Below are 20077 nucleotides of genomic sequence, written 5' to 3'. Positions count from 1 at the left end.
TGAATAGGACAAAACCAGGCATGAGACCAGAGCAGGACTAGAGAAAGAGTTATAGGCTTCTCTCTACATTCCTGCTCCATCCCCCTTTTTTCTTCCAACTCAAACAATTGCCACTTTGTGCCTCGGCGAGAGCTGGAGGTCACTGCTCCTCTGCTTTCCATAGGCAGGCTCCGGCGCATTCCTTCTGCAGCCCTCAGCCAATCAGAACACAGGGAGGAAGAGCCTTGGCCCAACTAGCCAATTGAACCCAGCGAGGAAGATCTGCGGTCCAGCTAGCCTCCAAGAATCTATCAGCTATTGATTTGTTTCCAGGATAGACCCCAGTGTGCCAGTTGTGGCAGATTTAGAATTTCAGCAAGTAGTAAGATTAATCACACTCCAGTGTTTCCCATTGATTTTATTAAAGGCGCATTGTGTAACTTTTCCGCTGGAGGGTCTGTCAGATGCTTTTCTTCATGGAGATGTTATTGCTTTGTCTGGAATGTTTCACAGTATGGCATTAAATCTTTCCAAACCAAACCAGACCAAGTTACAGGAGACATCTGTGGAGAGGCGACATCGCTCACAGTCAGAATCCCTGTTTTTTTAGGTATTTTTGAGCTATAAAACCATCTGTAATTTAATGAATGTAAAGTAGAGCTGTTTAAAGTCATACTGTGGAACATTCCAGGCATAGCAAAGACATATCCATAGAAACAAACATACATAAAAAGTTAGTGCCTCTTTAAAACAATATTGCAAATCTACTCGAAACTCGAAATCACAATTAGACATTTATTTTCAGCCTTATCAACTACATTATATTTCTATTATTAGTAACATGAATAGATTTGTGTAATTGTGTAGTTTCCAGTCTTCTCCATCTGTAGCAGTTGCAGCTGGTAGTGTTTAGAGGGTTGGGTTGGAGAAAGGAAAGGGCTGCCTCTGTACTGGCCCCAAATATGCTCCTCTCGCCACAAACACAAAGACCTCTTCCCTAATAAAACATATGGTTGGAAATAGAATGCTGGGATACTACACTGAACTAGGAAACTTTTGAAATAAACTTGTAAAACTATTTTGGTTCAGTTTTTTATTACATTTTTTTTTTTTTTATTACAGCTATTTGTAATCCCTCAGAGGTCTATATTATGCTATTTTCTGATCTGTTATAATGTTGTTTCCTCAACACAAACCACATTCAACACCAAATCTTCCCTATAGTTTTATTTAAACTGAGTTCTTCTCTGAAACAAAATCTGTTCCACCTTGTGATGTCATGTGGTAATACAAGAAGTTCTCCACTGTGTTTTAAACTCGATACACCTTCACCAATATCATTTACCGTATTTTTCGAATTATAAAGCGCACCAGATTATAAGGCGTGGTATCAGTAATAGGGCTGGGTGTCATTAAGAAGTTGGTGATACGATACATACCTTGATTCAATAGGATTCGATACGATATATTGCAGTTACGGTTCAATAAAAATAATGGCTAAATCATGTCTGTGATAGTAAAAGTCTTTGTTAAACCACTTCTTGTGCAAAATTAAAATGAAACACAAACATTTTAATCATTGAAACAGTGAAAATGTCAAATGTGTCGCATAAACGAGTTTCCTTCCACTAAACAAGCAACAAAACTGTAGAGCTGTAACATAGGATTCGATGTGATATTTCAAATCGATTTGATATGGTTCTGTGAAAGACATAACTCATGGTTGTGGTACTAAAAGTCTACTAAGTCAACTAAGTTTGTGCAAAGTTAATACAAAAAACACCCATTTTACTCAGAACAGTGAAAATGTCATTACCACTGTAGCTCTTACACAAAATAATTTCGTAAAGTATACCAAAAAAAATACTCTTGGCGATATATCGATACAGCAGCCCACGATATTGATACTGTATCATCACATTAAACAATATGATATATCGATATTTCAATATTTTTGCACAGCCCTAATTAATAATGCTGAATTCTCTTGTCTATTTTCATAACATAAGGTGCACTGAATTATAAGGCACAGTAAGCGAAACAAACAGACAACACTTGAGACTGATCGCTTAGTCCAGGTGTCCACGATCCATTGGCAGATCGTGGCGTCATTCGCCCGGTGTCGCCTCCCTGTCTTGGTGAACGTGTATTATGAATGTGAATGTGGGCGGATCATTTAAACTTGTTCTGATACAGCTCAAGATCATTCTAAAGCTTAATTTCTGTCCTGTGAATGTGACTTCGTTAGTATTGATACCTGCTCAAATTTTGATACTAGTTTTAGTGTAAATTTGTTTCTAATTTTTGAGACTTTTGATAACCCTGGTTTAAGTGCCAGCCTGGATTAAAATTTTTTTGGCTGAAGAAATGTCGTGGAGTAAATGGAGGAAGATAAAAGTACAGCTAAATGTAATTAAATGGACACAGACAGATAGGCAGGCAGATGGTCAATGGGAGAGGTGACAGACGAGTGACCTTGTAAAATAAGAGTTCTGTCTGGGAAGGCTTTTAATATTATAGGTCCTACATTACACAGAATTGACTCTTGTGAGCTTTAAGCCATGTTATGATGTCGTTGCCTCCTAAAAAACATATCCAAAGTGGTGTTTTTTTTCATTCGCACATGTTTGAGTAATCCTTTATTATTATTAGTGTGTTTACATCTCTAAAGCTCAAAATGCTTTGTTCCACCTTGTGATGCCATGAAGTGGTAGTTTTCAAGTTAACAGCTCCTTTTACTATTAGTTCAGTACAGATTTCAGATTCCTGGGCTGAAATCATCTACTGTATTTTCTGGACTATAAGACGCACTTAAAATCCTTTAATTTTCTCAAAAAATCAACAGTGTGACTTATAATCTCGTGCCCTTATGTATTAATTCTGGTTGTGCTTACTGACCTTGAACCAATTTTCACATATAAGTCGTGTGCTTTAGTCCGACAGAAGCTGAACCGCATGTGCAGCACAAGGTTGGAAATAGAACACTGGAATACTACTTTGAACTAGGAAGCATTTGAAATACCAGCTGTTTTTTCAGTGCTTATAGTTTATGCAAATTAGCCATGTGGTTTTAAGTTTTGTTTCTGTAAAACGTAAACAAATAAGTGCAAAGCTGCTTTAAACACATTATTACTCAATAGGGGTGTGACGATATCTAAGTCTCACAATACAATATCGTCATGGCATGAACTTCACGGTACGTTATTCATTGTGCTATTTTGGGAAAGCTCACGACATGGTGGGGAAGCTCACGATTAGGGATGTAACAATATCAAAATTTCTCGGTACGATATTTTCATGATAGACATCTCACGGTATGATATTTATTGCGATATTATGTGGAGAAAACTGTTAATATGCTACTTTTTCTTAAAATGCCTTGACAAGTCTTAATCCAAAAAAACTAAAACTTAAAAGTGCTTAGAACTGTTATTTCTTCTTGTAGTCTGCACTGAAATGGAGCAAAGGATCATGGTCTATGTAGTCTTTTCTTAGCTATTGCTGCACCATAACTCTTAATTTAAGCAAAGAGACTTGTAATTCAATATATTGTGATGATCCATGATATTATTGTGAGAATTTTGACGATACATTCTCACGATATTTTGGTTATTGTTACATCCCTATTACTCAGTGTATATTTGAGTCCTTGTAGGAAATAAAAAAAACAAAACAACAAAACTTAAGACCACATAGACTAGTATATGCCCATGTACCACTATAGAACTTACCTGGACCATTGAGGGATTACACAGATATAAGGCCACATGGTAATATAAAAGAAAGTACTATTTAAAGTATGATTTAATGTTGAAAATTATGTACTATTGTCTAAATAAAAGTGTTTTATATTATCATCACGGCATCAGAATCGGTATTGAGTGTCGATTCTATTCCTTAGTGTCGAAATCAAGTTTGAAATATTAGTATAGCGACACTAATTTCAACACAAAAGAATGATTTGTACGACCAGCTTTACTCAGCTGATACTGTAATCAACTTCGCCTGTTGTTTCTCAACACTTAGTGACCAGTGTCCCATTTTTTTTGTACCACATCTGCTTCTCATCTCTCCACCTCCTTGGCCCAAAGACACAGAACGCAACCGACCACCGCAACTCCCTCCTCCCTCCCTCCTCTCCTCTCCCTCCTCTTCCTCCCCCTCTATCTCTCCATCATCAGGGATTTTCGGCGTCCCTCTACTGCCAAGTGCGTTTGATCTCCCCTAACCATTCACTTTCGCAATGCCTCGAAACCTCCTTTTATTTTTGCCTGCACCCATCCCTCCCTTGTCAGCTCATTGAAAAGCTAAGGAGGCGCTCTATTCTTCAGATACTGTGTCTCTTTTACACTTTGGCAGCTCATACCTCTATCCGAGCTTTCTCTTTTTCTCTCGGGTCGCCACGGTAACAGCTCCAAGAATGTCTAGTGTAGTCTTGTGTGTTTGGCGAGGTAACCAATTAGGATGCTTGATGTTATCGTGTAGCTACCAGTCAGGATTAACTATGTAAAGAGCATGAGTAAACGAGATAACGCTGATGTCCGTATGGTGCTTTTTCCAATGAGTCAGCCCCGTGTCTGTACTTGTTGATTTTCTGTTGGCGAGTAGAGATATATTTAAGGCTGCGTTACTCCCAAAAAATCCTTCCGTAGTAGTTCCAATTTCAGATGTTCTCGGAAATAACAATATTCATAAACCAATTCACGACCACTAATCACTCTACAGTATCGTGCAGTGTCCGAACAAAATATTGTTTGATTTGTCGGAATTTTCTTTCTCCAGATGTACTATCAATCAGATTTTTTGCAGAACTCTGTAATGAACAAGTACAAATCCAGTTAGTGTTACTTGAAAGAGACTATAACACTAATTCATTTCTTAGTTACATAATCTTTGTATTTTTGAAATTGCAGGTTTGTGGGGTTTTATTGCTCAATAATTAGGGCTGGGTATCATAAAGTTGCCAGTACCTCGATACAGTGCTCTTTTGATTTTTTATACGATATATTTCAAATTGATTCAATACAGTTCAGTAAAAATAATGGCTAAATCATGGCTCTGATACTAAAAGCCTTTGTTAAACCACTTCTTGTGCAGATGAAATGAAACACAAACATTTTAATCATCAAAACAGTGAAAATGTCAAATGTGTTGCATAAACAAGTTCCCTTCCTCTAAACAAGCAACAAAACTGTAGCTGTAACACAATAATTTAGTAAAATACACCAAAAAATACTCTTGGCAGTATATCGTTATAACAGCCCACGATATCGATACTGTATCATCACATTAAACCATACGATACATCGATATTTCAGTATTTTTGCACACCCCTATCAATAATACCTTGAAAAACATGCATTCTTACTGGAAACGGGGTTGCCTCTCCAGAGATCTAGCCTGTAATTTATTCCAGTGGCATCACCTGCTTATGTCAATGCAGTTGGATGTAAGTTTAATGTCATACTGTGCAACATTCCAGGCACAGCAGTGTATACAAGCAGATGGATGACTGTGAGCACAACTAAGTCTTCCCATTCTGCAAATTAAGTGAGCTGTGTTTTATTGGTTAAACGCTGAGATATAAAATGTATCTCAGATAGGCGCTATAAGCAACACTTGTTCCATGGTGACAAGAAGTGTGGATCAATGAATCCTTAGGAACCTCAAACTGTATACCGTATTTTTCAGAATATTAGTCGCTCTGGAGTATAAGTCTCACCAGCCAAAAAATGCATAATGAAGAAGAAAAAACATATGTAAGTCACACTGAACTATAAGTTGCACTTTTTGGGAGAAATTTATTTTATAAAATCTGAGATCAAGAACTGACATTTCATCTTAAAATGCAAGTTATAGTAATAACAATAGAATAGAAAACAACAGGCTGTTAATGTTAACCCTCTCCAGGCAGGTGTTGCAGATTTGCAACAGCTAAATGCCAATTACCTACTTACTCCAAATCCATATTTTATGAGCGTTTTTTACTCAGGAGCCTTTTTTCCCCATCCATGCTGATAAATGTGGACGATGCAGACTGTGCAAGAATGGCTACACACAAAAGGCCTGCCAGAAGTGCAAAGTACTTTTGTTGTTTACAAAGGATAAAAATTGTTTCTTGGAGTACCACACGAAAAAGTGATGTTGTTCTGCCACTGTAAAGCTGTTACACTGTGCTTTATGTTTTCATTGTTATGAAAAGTGGTATACACATAAAGTTAGCGTTCATATCATTTTCAGTCTTCAGTGTTAATTTACCACACCGGGCCAATGCTGCAAATCTGCAACATCTCTGAACGCATTGGATGTGAAGGTCTCTCTCAAAAAAAAGTCAGGATTGAATATTACTACCCCATAAGATAATTTTCCCCAAATACCAGATTTTTTCCTGTTACTAAAATTTAATTTGAGCCTGAGAGGGTTAATATTGCCGCTTGATCTCACTCCAAATCACTAAATCCATTGAATTCTTCATCCTCTGTGTCACTTCTGAGCAACTCTGCAACCTCCAGTTCCAGTTAGAATTATTCAGGCCTTTCTGATGGTTTCGGTTCTCTTTATGTTTGCATAAATTTTAAAATTTTTCAGCAGTACAGAAGTAATGGTGCGATCAACTGACATGATACGAACAGGACAGCTGCTCTTTCTGCAGGAGACATGCGCAGTAGAGCCAAGTGACAGTGGAACAGAAGTAGTAGTAGTAGTAGCAGCAGATACTGACACACAAGCCTAGAGCCTCTCACGGCTGTCATAGTGAAAATTTTAATATGTAAGTCACACTGGAGTATAAGTCACAGCACCATCCAAACCATGAAAAAAAGTGTGACTTATACAGAAAGAAAAATACAGTATATACATTTTCAAGTAGGAAGTTGTGAACTAAATAAATATTAATGTCTATCATCCTATTGCACCTCTCTCAGATGTCCTTTTAAATAGCATCCATCATACTTCCTCTTCTGGGAAACCCAATCCAATCACCATTTTTGCATTTACCGTAACAGTAAAACCTTTTTTTTTTTCCTACAGAAATTCCGTCGGAGAGTTCAGGAGTCCACCCAAGTCTTGAGAGAGCTGGAGATTTCGTTAAGGACCAATCATATAGGGTGAGTCACATACGGGGAATTGAATTGAATCGTACAAAACATGGTGAGATTACAGACGGGGGGAAAAGTCAGACATTCCAGACACCCAGACACTAACTAGCACCCTCCCCTGTTCACCCAGACCCTAATATTACACAGAGCTTTGGGGCTGTGGAAAAACATGAATTCATTGATTGTTTGGGGCTGACACATGGACACTGTCTCAGAGGGAAAGGCTTGTCACTGATGTAAAACTCATTAAAGGCGCATTTTGTAACTTTTCTGGTGGACTTCATGGACATTTTATTGCTTTGTCTGGAATGTTTCACAGTATGGTCAGATCTGTGGAGTGGCAACCCTGCTCACAGTCAGAATGCCTGTTTTTCTAGGCATTTTTGTAATTGAAGTACAGCTATTTAAAGTCATACTGTGGAATATTCCAAGCAGAGCAATGACAGATCCATAGAAACAAGCAGGAGATGGACCCCCAACCTAAAAGTTACATAGTGCACCTTTAAGTTCAGAATATTGTCCACTATTGTCCAGGAGTGGATGAAATTTAAACATGAGTTCAACTAAATAAAGTAGTTTTTTTTCATATCACAATTTTCTTAGAGCCAGATTATGATTTCGATACCATCATGGTTATTGTTTTCTCAGTATCTTTAACAAGATATGATTCTCCCATTTTGACTTAATTTGGTGGGATAATACATGTTGTAAATATAAATTATTCAGTTATGATTAATTATAAATTACATTGGACAGTTCAGACATACTGATGATGTAACACAAGGGAGTATTCTATCCAAAAGTTCAGCACAATTTACACTTAAACACATTTTTCTTATAGTTTAAACATGACTTCAACAAAATAAAGTTTTTTTTATATATATATATATATATATATATATTTACATTTGTCTAGGAGTGGATAATAGGCAGAAAAATTCATATCACAATTTTCTTAGAGCAAGATTACGATTTCGATATCATCATGGTTAAGGTTTTCTTAGTATTTATATAGTTTTTAAAAAGGTCATATTTAAGATTTTTGCAAAAACATTCAGCACAACATTTTCACAATTTGGCAATTTTTTTGGTTTAAAATTCTCATAACTGTTACACAGCAAAACTCCTCTAATATACACTGAAATTATTATCTGACAAATACAAATATATATATAAAAAACAACAACACACCTTTCTTTTGTTCAAATCATGTTTAACGATCAGAAAAACGTGTTTCTTAAGTGTAAATTGTGCAGAACTTTTGGGTAGAATTCTCCCATCAGTGTCTGAACTCTTCACTTACTGTAATTTTCAATATATTTTTCAACTTTTTCTCGCAATTATCTTCTTGATTTGTGTAAAGCTCTCATTTATATTTACAACATGTATTATCCCACCAAATGAAATCAAAATTGAGAATCATAAATATCCCCTAAAAATGTTCTAAATGTACAATATTGTAAAAAATCACAACCTGCAGTAAATAAATAACAGAATGTAACACTTAAGGAGGTAGTTTATGTCTAAAATAAGTCATATAAGTTTATCATAGTCATATAATTCGTAAATCAGCCTTCTACAAAGCAAATCTGATCTATACTATACAAAAATGACAGAAATTTTCCCACTGGGACAAAAGAAAAAGCCCGCAAGATAAGTATTGACCACCAAAATGTAAGTCAATTTAATATTTATCGTAACAGCCTTATATGATCCACAAATCCCTATCATTATATGTTGTAAGGATTAAATGCTCCATAAATTTGCCATATTAAGTTTATAGCTCAATCTTTTCACAACAACAATCATTTCTTTGAGGTTGAATAATGGCACCACGTTTTGAAGCTATTGAGAAAAACATTTGTTTATTTACTGGCAGAGAAGACGCTGAACTTTGTGCCATTTTTTTGTTTCATGTGGATTGGCAAATCTGCAATCTGACAGTTTAAAGGCATCCACAGAAGTCTGAGCTGTCATTTATAGCTCAGTTTTAAATTAAAGATTATTTCATGTGAACACAAACCTATGATGGATAAGGCTGCTTAAATTATCCAGTGGGTCTTCCAGCTGTCTATAGCCGGTGTTAAAAAGGTTATAGCTATGAATGCAAGCTGCCTCAATATGGTTACAGTCTGAGGGTCTAAATTTATATCGGAATTGTTTAAATATCTGACAATAATTGAGCACAAATGAATACGTCTCGGGGGTTTGGACACATGATACATGATAGCGGCTCTATTCCTAGTTCCCTGATAATACACTGAATGTCTCTTCACTCTTCACCCCATTACCGCTCTCATCAGAACAATTTATCAGTGTCACACAGTTTGACCGTGGCGATTTATTACTGGCATAGAAAACAGCCAACAAATCATGTGTATAATGCAAATGTAATGTAGACAATAGTGTTTTCTGTTTGAGAGAAGAACACAGCCTAAATATGCAGGGTTTGTGTGTTAAACATGTCTAAATGAAACAAAACACAACTCTGGATATGTTTTTGATGAGGAAACATCATTCTAAATAAATCAGAAAAAGTGTAATATAAGTCCTTTAACCGTGTTTTAGTGAAATGAGTAGTCCAACCTGACATAGGCACTTGAAAAATGTGTTATTGTGACAGGACTTGGATCATATGGTTGGATACTTCATGATAGTCTGACCTCTGATGCTGGAATGAACAATGAACCTTTTCCCAGATTCTCAACAGGCAAACACACACACGTACACGTACACACGTACACGTACACACTATAATGTAATTCATTGCATTTGTGGTTAACAAGTCTCTACCTGCTGCTTCTTATCGATTCACTGTTTCACTTCGAGCCTCCAGGAAAGATCAATATCTCTTTAGGAACGCCACGCTGTTTCAAGAATCTGGTCTGTCTAGTTCGATATTTTTGCATGATTACATTAAGGCTGGGAATCACAGGGTCCCTCATGATTCGATATGATACTCGATACATGGCTCACGATACAATATTATCATGACATAGTACAGGAGAATTTAATTGATATATTTTAGATGATACTCTGTGAAATTTTGCTGTTTATTAAGGACTTTAGTACATTTTTGCAACAATATTTCTTTGTTAAACCACTACCCGTGTAAAGTGAATATTAATTTAAATGTTTAATCATCAAAAAAGTTAGTGTGTCAAGTTTCCTTCCACAAAATGTGCAACAAAACTACAGTGCGGTCACAAAAAATGGCTTAAAGATGCCAAAAAATACTCTTGGATATATGTCAATACAGCAGCCTATGATAACGATACTGTATCACCAAATTTAGTATCACGATATATCAATATTTTGATATATATTTTGATACATGGCTAATTCGTGAGCCTGGTGCATTGTGGGATGTGTAGTAAGTCTAGATACACTGCCAAAACAGCTCAAGAGGCCAAGTCCACACACTGTTTTTCTCTTTCCTACTCTATTAAAAGTCCTATTTGTCAAACCTTCAGCAGCTCTCGAGTTTCTGTCTGACATGCGCGTTTACATAGTCTGGACTTTAAACCAAATCAAATGAAACCAGAGATGCCCCCTGTCTGGTGCAGCACTTAAAGAGCTAATGAAACCTACCAAGAGTCAGTTTGTGATGAAGACGTGGGCAAAACATTATCAACAATGTCACTGCAGAAGTACAATCAAGGCAATATGGCTAAATCAATGCTACATATTCAATTTATTACTGTATATTTTATGTTACTGTTGCACTAAGTCTGTATACTAGTATTGTTACACAGAAAAAAGTCTACATTTTCAATTAGACTAGCACTGCTCTTGATAATGGTAATGCTACATCTGTCTGCAAAGTTAAACATCTTCTATTCCTACTACTACTCTTCTTGCAACTATTGACTCTAAAAGCCACAATTACTATTATTAGTACTGCTACTTAGGGTAGTCAGAAGTATCGAAGATCAGATACTAATTGATACTAAAACTAGTGTTGAAACTAGATACTCATTTGAGCTGGTATCGATATTAAAAAAGTTACAATCACAGGACAGAAATGAATGTTTCCTGAATAGCTTTAGAATGATCTTATTATTTATTGCTGAAAATGTCCTACTGTCTAAAGAAATGACTTATTGGAATCTGTATTGAGTATTCCTTAGTATCAAGTTTGCGTTTCACATGATAATATCGTGAGAATACTTCTATTAAGACCATGACTTCTCATACAACTACTAACACTATTACTGCTATTATACTTACGTACAGTATATATCTCATTTTAAAAGTCTCCATTAAAGTCTGTTACTTTTAAAATAGTTGATAATTGATTTTTTGGACTGGCATCATGGCGGGGGTGTATAATTCATTTCTACTGCCAGAATATTCAGCAGTTTCCATGGTGACAAAATGCACAAAATAGCAAACATAGACACAAAGTTTAAAGATCGTCTGAAAACTCAAGCAAAAACGAAACAAAATGGATTTAAACAGCACATTTTCAGGTGCCTGTGATCAATACGAGTGTTTGTGGTACTTTTTAAGAGTTTGATTTTCAACAAAAACAGTGAGAGTGACTAATGCTAGTTATCTTGTGACTAATTTTATGTGTGAGAGAGTTGTTTAACGACACAAACGATCTCACCTGTTAGCTCCAACTTAGTTCAGAATGCAGGGCTTAAGGCTCAATTTGGATTTTTTTGTGTACTCTGATTTTTTGTGAGGTTGTTCACATTTCCAATTAAATGTGACTTGTATGTGATCTCCAACGTGAACTTTAAATGCCCCAAAATGGTCCCACATGCGAGAGTTCTCAGTGTTTACAGAAGTAAACACTGGGCTTGTCTCCTAAAATATGGCTCAGTTTTTTGTAAAATGAACAGGTTACATGTCCACAGCCACTTCGTTTGTTTGAGTCTTTAGCCTCCTTGTATTTGGCTCACATGCTCTTTATTTTTTGTTGATATTGGAGCCAGGACTGTCTGTAGCCAGTTCTGATAAGACCCCACCAATTTGGTCTTAAAACGGTGATCTCCCAAGTATTAATTTAATTGCTAAACTCGCTTTCCCTCCATTGACTAGACTCCGAGCCTGACGTGTAGGTGGGATGAATGTGACCTGGCCGTTCAGACTGAAGTTGCATGTCAAAAGATCGGATATGTATCGGTTTTAGGAGCCCATATCCAAGTGGCCTGGGTCACATTTGAAAAAATAAGATGTGTGTCATTCAGACTGTCATGAAAAGATCAGATACAGGTCACATATAGGGGCGAAAAATCAGATTTGGGTCACTTTAGGCTGCAGACCGAACGTAGTCTTAATCTCTATCTGGTCAAACTGTGTTAAAATAAACTCAGATAAAGTCTAACTTGAGTAACAGAGCAGTGCTTTCAGTTAGTGTCACACCCCCGGGGAATGCTGATGACATACGGTGCAAAGTATCAATACTTGTCTGGTCCCTGACTGCCTCCACTGACAATGATTTATCTCCGGCTATAGAAATATGTCCATACAAGCACAGCTAATGCAGCCCTAACATTACAATGACGGGTGGTGGGGGGCCCGAGCGATGGAACAAGATGTCACCCGCTCGGACAGTGAATAATAAGACCTCCTTTTGCGAGGTGAGGTCCAGAATGGTATCTATCACGCAGGCAGTGAAGAATGGGACTGTCTATGCTCGGGCCGGTGGTGAACAACATGTGGTGAATGGGAGGATTGTTAGCGGCTATCCTGTGCTAATCATTACCATGTGGCTTTAGCAGGCCACACCTCTGCCTGGTCCTTTTTTAAAAACACAGCTTGGGACCCGGAGGCAGGGCTTTATTGGACGGGCTAACTCGCTCCCATGAAGCCGCACCACAGGGGAGTCCATAAAGGAGAGGCCGATGTACTTTCATTATAGCTGGAGTTATCTGGAGAAAGCTTGTGTGCATCATGGTGTGTTTATGTCCTGTGAATGTTTCTAATAATCTACGAGCAATCAGTGGTCCTATAAAAGTCCTAGCACCTCTGTTTGAAGTGGTAAAAAAATTGAGCAAAGATGGGCTTGGGCCACCTGGGTTTGTCTCATGTGGAGGATGATTAAGAATATGAGTCAAGCAGTGAATAAATGCATGTACTGTATGATGAAGATGTTATTATTAGGGTGACCAGACGTCCCTATTTACCCGGGACAGTCCCAGTTTTGAGCCCTGTGTCCCCTGTCCCAGCAGATTTGTACAAAACCATTGATTTGTCCCAGTTTTACACAAGAAATGTCACCAGGAACCCTATATTTGACCAGTCTGATTCCTGCCAACAGTAAAGAGAGGCATATACTGTAATTTGTTTAGGCAAAATTACAGAACACACACAAAAACACACACAAAAAAATGAAATATTGACTCATGTTAGTCTTGAATAAGTCATGAATGGGCCGAGTGCAGAACAGTTTTCCTTAATTAAGCACTCGTTTCACAATTTTACTATTAACGATTTTTTTGTCCCAGTTTTTGATATAGAAAATCTGGTCACCCTAGTCACTATAATTACTATCACTATTGATAATATCCATAACTATAAAACTACTAGTTGTACTACTTGTTGCTACTTTTACAACATTACTTCAGCAGTCGCCTTGTCAATAAGTGGCCCCTGCTTTGTCTACATCCCTCCAAACCACATGAATCCTTGCAAAACTACGGTCGTCCCCCATCTCCGTGCACCCCCACTCCTCACTTTCCTTTTTCACTGCTTACTACTACTGCTACTAGATTACTTTTACTTCGTACCATAACCTTAATGCAAACACTACTGGTACTACCTCTATTGTTACTCTAACTACTATGAAAAGTATTGATAACAGTAGTATTGGAGTCAAGACCGCACTAATCGAGACCAAGATCTGTCCGAGACCACAGGGTCCCGAAACCAAGACAAAACCAAGACCTCTGAGGATCGAGACCAAGACAAGACCGAGACTTTTAAAGGCTGAGACCGAGACAGGACCAAGACCACGTCCCATCGAGACCAAATCGAGACAATCTTTGTAATTTTTTACATTTATTTGTATTTTGGCACAGTTATGTCAATGTTTTTAGAAATCTATCTTCATTTTATCACTCGTCAACTGTCAGATCTCAAGACTGAGACAAGACCGAGTCCAAACACCTTCAAGACTGAGACAAGACCGAGTCCAAACACCTTCAAGACTGAGACAAGACCGAGTCCAAATGCGGTCAAGTCCAAGTCGAGACCAAGACTATGCTGTCTGGAGTACTACGACATTAGATAACAGCTACTGCCACTTCTTTTTACTATGACTCTCATAACATAGTCTTCTTCTCCCTCTACTTCATCTCTACTACTTTTACTGCTATTACTGCTACTGCTACTACTACTACTACTACTACTACTACTACTACTACTACTATTACTGTTACTGTTACTGTTACTATTACTGCAACTTCTATAACAAATGCTTTGTTTACAGTTATAATTACTACTTCTACCACTGTACTATCACAACAACTACTAGTACACCGTTCAGAAATACTTTTATACCGCAAATACCACTACTAGCAGTACTAATCCTTCTTCCTCCACTCTTGCCTCTCCTTCAGTGCACTGCTGTACTTCTGAAGTGGCTGGAGTGTTTGTTATGAAAAGCTCTGCCTGTGTTAGAAAGTGAAAGCAGGTCTGAATGTGTGGCCTGTGCAGACTGTGGAGAAGGTGAGAACGGATTTTGATCATTCAGGGCCCGTCCCCAGCTCTGCAGCAGCTCTGTGAGGAGGAGAGAGAAGAGAGAAGGAGGAGAGAGAAAGAGGATAGAGAGGAGAGGAGAAAGGGAGATGAGAGAGAGGAGAGAGTGGAGAGAGGAGAGAGAGAGAGAGAGGAGACAGGGAGGAAAGAGAGGAGAGAGAGGAGAAAGAGAGGAGAGAAGAGAGGAGAGAAGAGAGGAGCGAGGGCCAGACTACACAATCAGACAGATCACATTATGTATGTGTAGGCCTGTCACCATAACAACATTTGAGGCATGATATATTGCTTTCAGTGAATATATAACACTCTCTTCTTCTCCCTCTACTTCATCTTGTACTACTTTTACTGCTATTACTACTACTGCTACTACTACTATACTACTACTATTACTACTGCTAGGCTTACTACATAGATTTTTGCTACTACTGTTTACTCTTCCTTTTCTCTTTTCTTTACTATTAGCATTTTGAGGGTGCTGTTACTACAACAACAGCAACAACAGCTTCTACTATTACTACTACTACTATTACTTTTTTTGGGATCTTAGCCCAAAGTAGCTCACTGAGGAAAAAAAAGCTACGACTACTACTACTACTGAAACTACTAGGCCTACTACATAGATTTTTACTACTATTGTTTACTCTTTCTTTACCACTATAAGCATTTTGAGGCTGCTATTACTACTACCACTACTACTACTACTACCACTACTACAACTACTTTTACTGCCACTACTACAACTACTTCTACTGCCACTACTACTTCTACTGCCACTACTACTACTACTTTTACTGCCACTACTAATTTTACTACCACTACTACCACTATTTTTACTGCCACTATTACAACTACTTTTACTATCACTACTACTACTTTTACCACCACTACCAACATCACTACTACTACTACTACTACTACTACTACTACTACTAGTAGTAGTAGTAGTTTATGTGGTGTTGAACCAGGAGCAGCTTTGAAGTTTCCTGTATGAGTCATTACAAATATCTGAGTTTATTTCTTTAACCAAGGTCATATCTGTAGAATGAATCCTGCCATAAAGGATTTGTTTTTCTCACTTTTTCACTGCATACCTGGGCAGATGTTAGTTTGTCCAGTCGAGGTCAGGCTAAAATGACTGATCTTTATCAAAAATCTGCCAGCTTATTTTGTGAAATTATATTAAAAGATAATAATTCCATACATTTATTTTGTAACTGTTATACCATCGGGTGCGCCTCCTACTTGTCTCATGCATTTGTTATTGCTTTGTCTGGAATGTTTATAGTATGGCATTAAACGTATCTATCGTGTATCCAGTTGCCAATTGCAGGTGTTTCTATTGCCAAAAAACGTCTTGAAAAACAATATTTTTTTATGTGGGTTTGCCTTTCCTCAGATTTGATCTATAACTTGGCAAAGCTCTAACAACTCTGTAGTGACAAGCTGTAAGCAGACCCCCACCAGAAAAGCTACATAATTGAAATCAGTTGGAAAGTTCCCCTGGCTAAAAGGTCCCTAAGCTGGAAAGTTCCCCTGAATTGTACCCTTTATGAAAGTAAGTTAGTTAATCTATATAGAAGGTATTAATATAATAATAATAATAAATAAATCCATTATATATATTGTATTAATTACATGCAAGTTGCAATATATCTCAACACATTTGTTCATACATACGAACAAAACATGCAAAAATTATATCTCAAAAACACACATTCTGTAGCTTTCTAAGTTTCTTGTGTGTTGCGCTGCTTACAAATTATGTTCATGGCAGCAGGTAAGGAAATAATTCATATTTCTTCCCAAATCAAAAGTTACAGATGCTATAGGACATGGGGAACAAGAAAAAATTATTTTAAATACAATTTTATAGTAAACTTCTGCGAGCAAATGAGGATTATATTGACATTACATACTGAAAAAATGTGTGCCTCTTCAGGAAGATCAATAAAATGATATAAACAAGGCCCAACATTTGGTCTCGTTACATTCACATTTAATTTTGTTATGATATAAAATGCTGATTTTCTAACTTGATACATCACATTGCATGATGCAGCCAACTAAAGGCCGGTGAGAACGTCCCCCCTCTCCCGGGCACAGCAGCTACCCATGTGCCGCCCAAGAGAAGAGGGCACCCAGAGGGAGGAGGGGGACGTTCCTGCTGAGAGAATGGGACAGCACGAGCTGGGACTTTCAAGCCGGGGGACACTCGAGCTGGTATTCTACATAATGCACCTTTAAATGAAAATAGTTTTAGACTTAGACAAACTAAATGGTCATAATACATTCAAAATAAGTAGCAAAAATTGAAAGAAACTGGGGTCAAATAAGGCAGAGTTATATTAAAGTATATGTACAAGTAAAAACAAAAAAATATATATCTTTTTTGGATACAAGGAAAACTTTTCATTTCAAAATACATTTCATTTGTGGTTGTGGTTGACTAGAAAAATAAAGTATGACTTGCTTCGTCCGTATGAAAACAGGCTGTGCAAATGAAATGTGTCACCTTCACACATATTTACACTTTCAACCAAGATAGATAAAGAGTCCTGAGTGACTTTTTGTCAATATAAAGTCTAAGTAAGAGGGCTTTTCAAATTGAATCTGACAGCGTACACAAATTTACCAGAGTATATTGCTTTTGTAGAGCTTCTGTTGTACCATTTTAATGTCTAACCTTGTTTTCTGACCTTTTGTGCTGCAGGTGGGTGAGGGAGTTCCTGAACGAAGAGAACAAGGGGCTGGATGTGCTCGTGGAGTATCTTTCTTTTGCACAGTATGCAGTCACGTAAGTCACTCTTTCTCTTCCCTCCTCCACATTCATCTCCACTGTCCTCCTTTACAATAACGCTATTCTGCACCGACCAGTGACAAACGCCACCACCAGAAACCCTGAGTCACTGTTTGCTGATATACTGGCTCAGTGTTTTTCAGCCTATTCATAGATCCAACTTGTGAATATTAGTCACTCATGAGGGACACTCGCCTCACCAGGGACTTTAACTGGAGCATAGTGTGAAAAGCAGGGGTGTGTATTACCTTGAACTATTTCAATGCAAAAATAAAGGACAATATATTGTAATTTATCAATAATTGCATGTAATGTTATGGTTGAGTTCTAGGGATGGGACAAGATCTCGTGCCGCAAGATCTAGCGAGACAAAATTCCCACAAGATTTTGCACATGAGGAAAATTATCTTGAGATTTTTCATTGCATTTTTAAATTTGGATGAAAAAAGAGATGACCTAAGATGAGTAACTCCTCTGAAGAAGCTGTGATACTAAAAAGCATCGCTACAATGACAACAAAACTGTAAAAAGAGATAAAGGATCATATTCACAATTCTGTTAGCTTCTACAAAGTATGATGCATATTGTGAATATATCGTATCGTGAGATTTAGATATCGTTACATTCCTAGAAACAAGCTCAATCAGAGAGCAGCAACCTGGTCCCCCATGAGGCATTGATAGGGGCAGTTCATCACCACGGAAGCAGCTTATGAGGAGCCCAGCCCATATTACATGATCGTTATATCCACAATGCAATGTGTGTATCTGTACAGGCCCATGAACATTTGTGTAATATTGGTCACACATGAAAAAATGTGATTTTTCATGAGTTCCGTATATGTTAGTTGTGTGACTGTAGATCAGTGTGTTGTATATCACCAGAAAAAGAAGAAATGGAAATTATTTTCGTTCCAATTAGAATTTTAACGGCATACACTGAAAGAGAAAGGATCTGTTATAATTAGTGATTATCTCGAAAACTATTAATATTTTACTATATAAATGCATAAAATTATAAACTCCCATTGCTCGAGCTCAATCCTTCGCGGAGTTATGACCAAAAACGCATATTTGACCTTGGTTACCTTGGCCTTCAAGTGATCTTGACCGGTTTCAACCTGTAACATCCAGTGTACCCCGCTTATGTGTGTGCCAAGTTGTATGATGACTGGGTGAATATTTTAGCCCGCAGATGGTTCAGAAATTGCCGAAATTGCCTATCCTTTATAATGGCGTGACCTTTCAATTGACCCGTGTGACCTCAAATGACCTCGGATCATCACCAAACTTTTTTTTTGCGGTATCAGTCACAGGGGCTTGACCCACGTACCAAATTTGGTGACAAACAGTCCATAAATGGCAGAATTATCACGGGTGGACAGACACACAGACACACACACACAGGGTGAATACAAAACCTGGTCAACCCTTCGAGGACTAGGTAATAAGTAATAAAAATATCTCAGCAGTATACAAGAGGAAAAGGAAGGAAAACAGTGGAAAGATGATATGATTGACAGGACATAGGGTTATCTGTTACATAATGGTGAGTCCTTTATGCAGATTTTTAAAATTTTTTAAGTGTAAGCAGCCATGTTTGTTGTTTTTGACTCAAACCGAGCATGCTTCTCTCTGATTGGTTAACCCGCCTGTCAATCACACCCAGATCCACTCGTCTTTGTAAAATTTTGTCAAAGCGTATGGTTCTGGCTGCTCAGGTAACGGGAAACCCTGAGTCATTATTTGTTGATATACTGACTTAGTGTATTTCAGCCTATTCATAGATCCAGCTTGTCATTATTAGTCACTCACAGGGGCCACGGGGTTTGGCAGGTCATTTGAAACCCCAGCACCCCTTTTGCACCATATGTTATTATGGCCTGTCCGCATTATGGATGGCTAGCATTAAAGCCCTGCTCACCCATGGGTGCCTCTGCTGCAGCCACTGGAAGTCATGGAAACAGAGCTGCTATGTATAAGACTGTAATTAGCCAGGCTTTCCACAGCATACATCCACCAAGTAAAACAAACATGGTGGACATCAGGGACCAAACCATGAAATTTGATGGTGTTCATGGTAAAACTGACCACTCTTGTAAATCGTGGTGCTCTGACATCACCTTGAATATAAAGCATGTCATTTATACGGAAAGGTTAGTGGTGTACTGACAGAAATGAAAATCACAATATTTTGGTGAGGTTTTACGATTAACAATTGCCAGATAATATTTTTATAATCTAGGGGTGGAAAATAGCTCATTACAAATACTAATGTCATTGCAAATGTTTTGATTTTTTGGGGGTAATTTTGTGTTTTTTTTCTTATTGAAAAGTAAAATGCCGCTAAAACTGTGTAAAAAACAAAACAAAACAAAACAAAAAACTAGGAATGTTCCTCACCAGCGCAAGGAGCTATGAAGTTTCCCACAATCCACTGCGCAGATCAAACCCAACGTTTCCAAACACCATTGTACAAGTTACACTGCAGCAAA

At 37.6% G+C, this 20077-nt stretch overlaps 1 protein-coding gene across 4 annotated transcripts in view; it reads left to right on the top strand.

Annotated features, from left to right (window-relative positions):
* Positions 1-20077, top strand: part of fmnl2a (formin-like 2a) — a 140528-nt gene that overhangs the window by 69277 nt on the left and 51174 nt on the right. For all 4 annotated transcript variants that reach the window (XM_055152834.1, XM_020931830.2, XM_055152830.1 and 1 more), the window contains exons 4-5: positions 7009-7085; positions 17497-17580. In XM_055152834.1, coding sequence (XP_055008809.1) covers positions 7009-7085; positions 17497-17580 — 161 coding nt within the window. The remainder of the gene's footprint in view (positions 1-7008; positions 7086-17496; positions 17581-20077) is intronic.

This window comes from Boleophthalmus pectinirostris, unplaced genomic scaffold (genome assembly GCF_026225935.1).
Source record: "Boleophthalmus pectinirostris isolate CB_2022bp ecotype Guang Dong unplaced genomic scaffold, ASM2622593v1 HiC_scaffold_1, whole genome shotgun sequence".
Lineage (NCBI taxonomy): Eukaryota > Metazoa > Chordata > Actinopteri > Gobiiformes > Gobiidae > Boleophthalmus > Boleophthalmus pectinirostris.
This window is presented reverse-complemented; position numbering and strand designations above follow the sequence as displayed.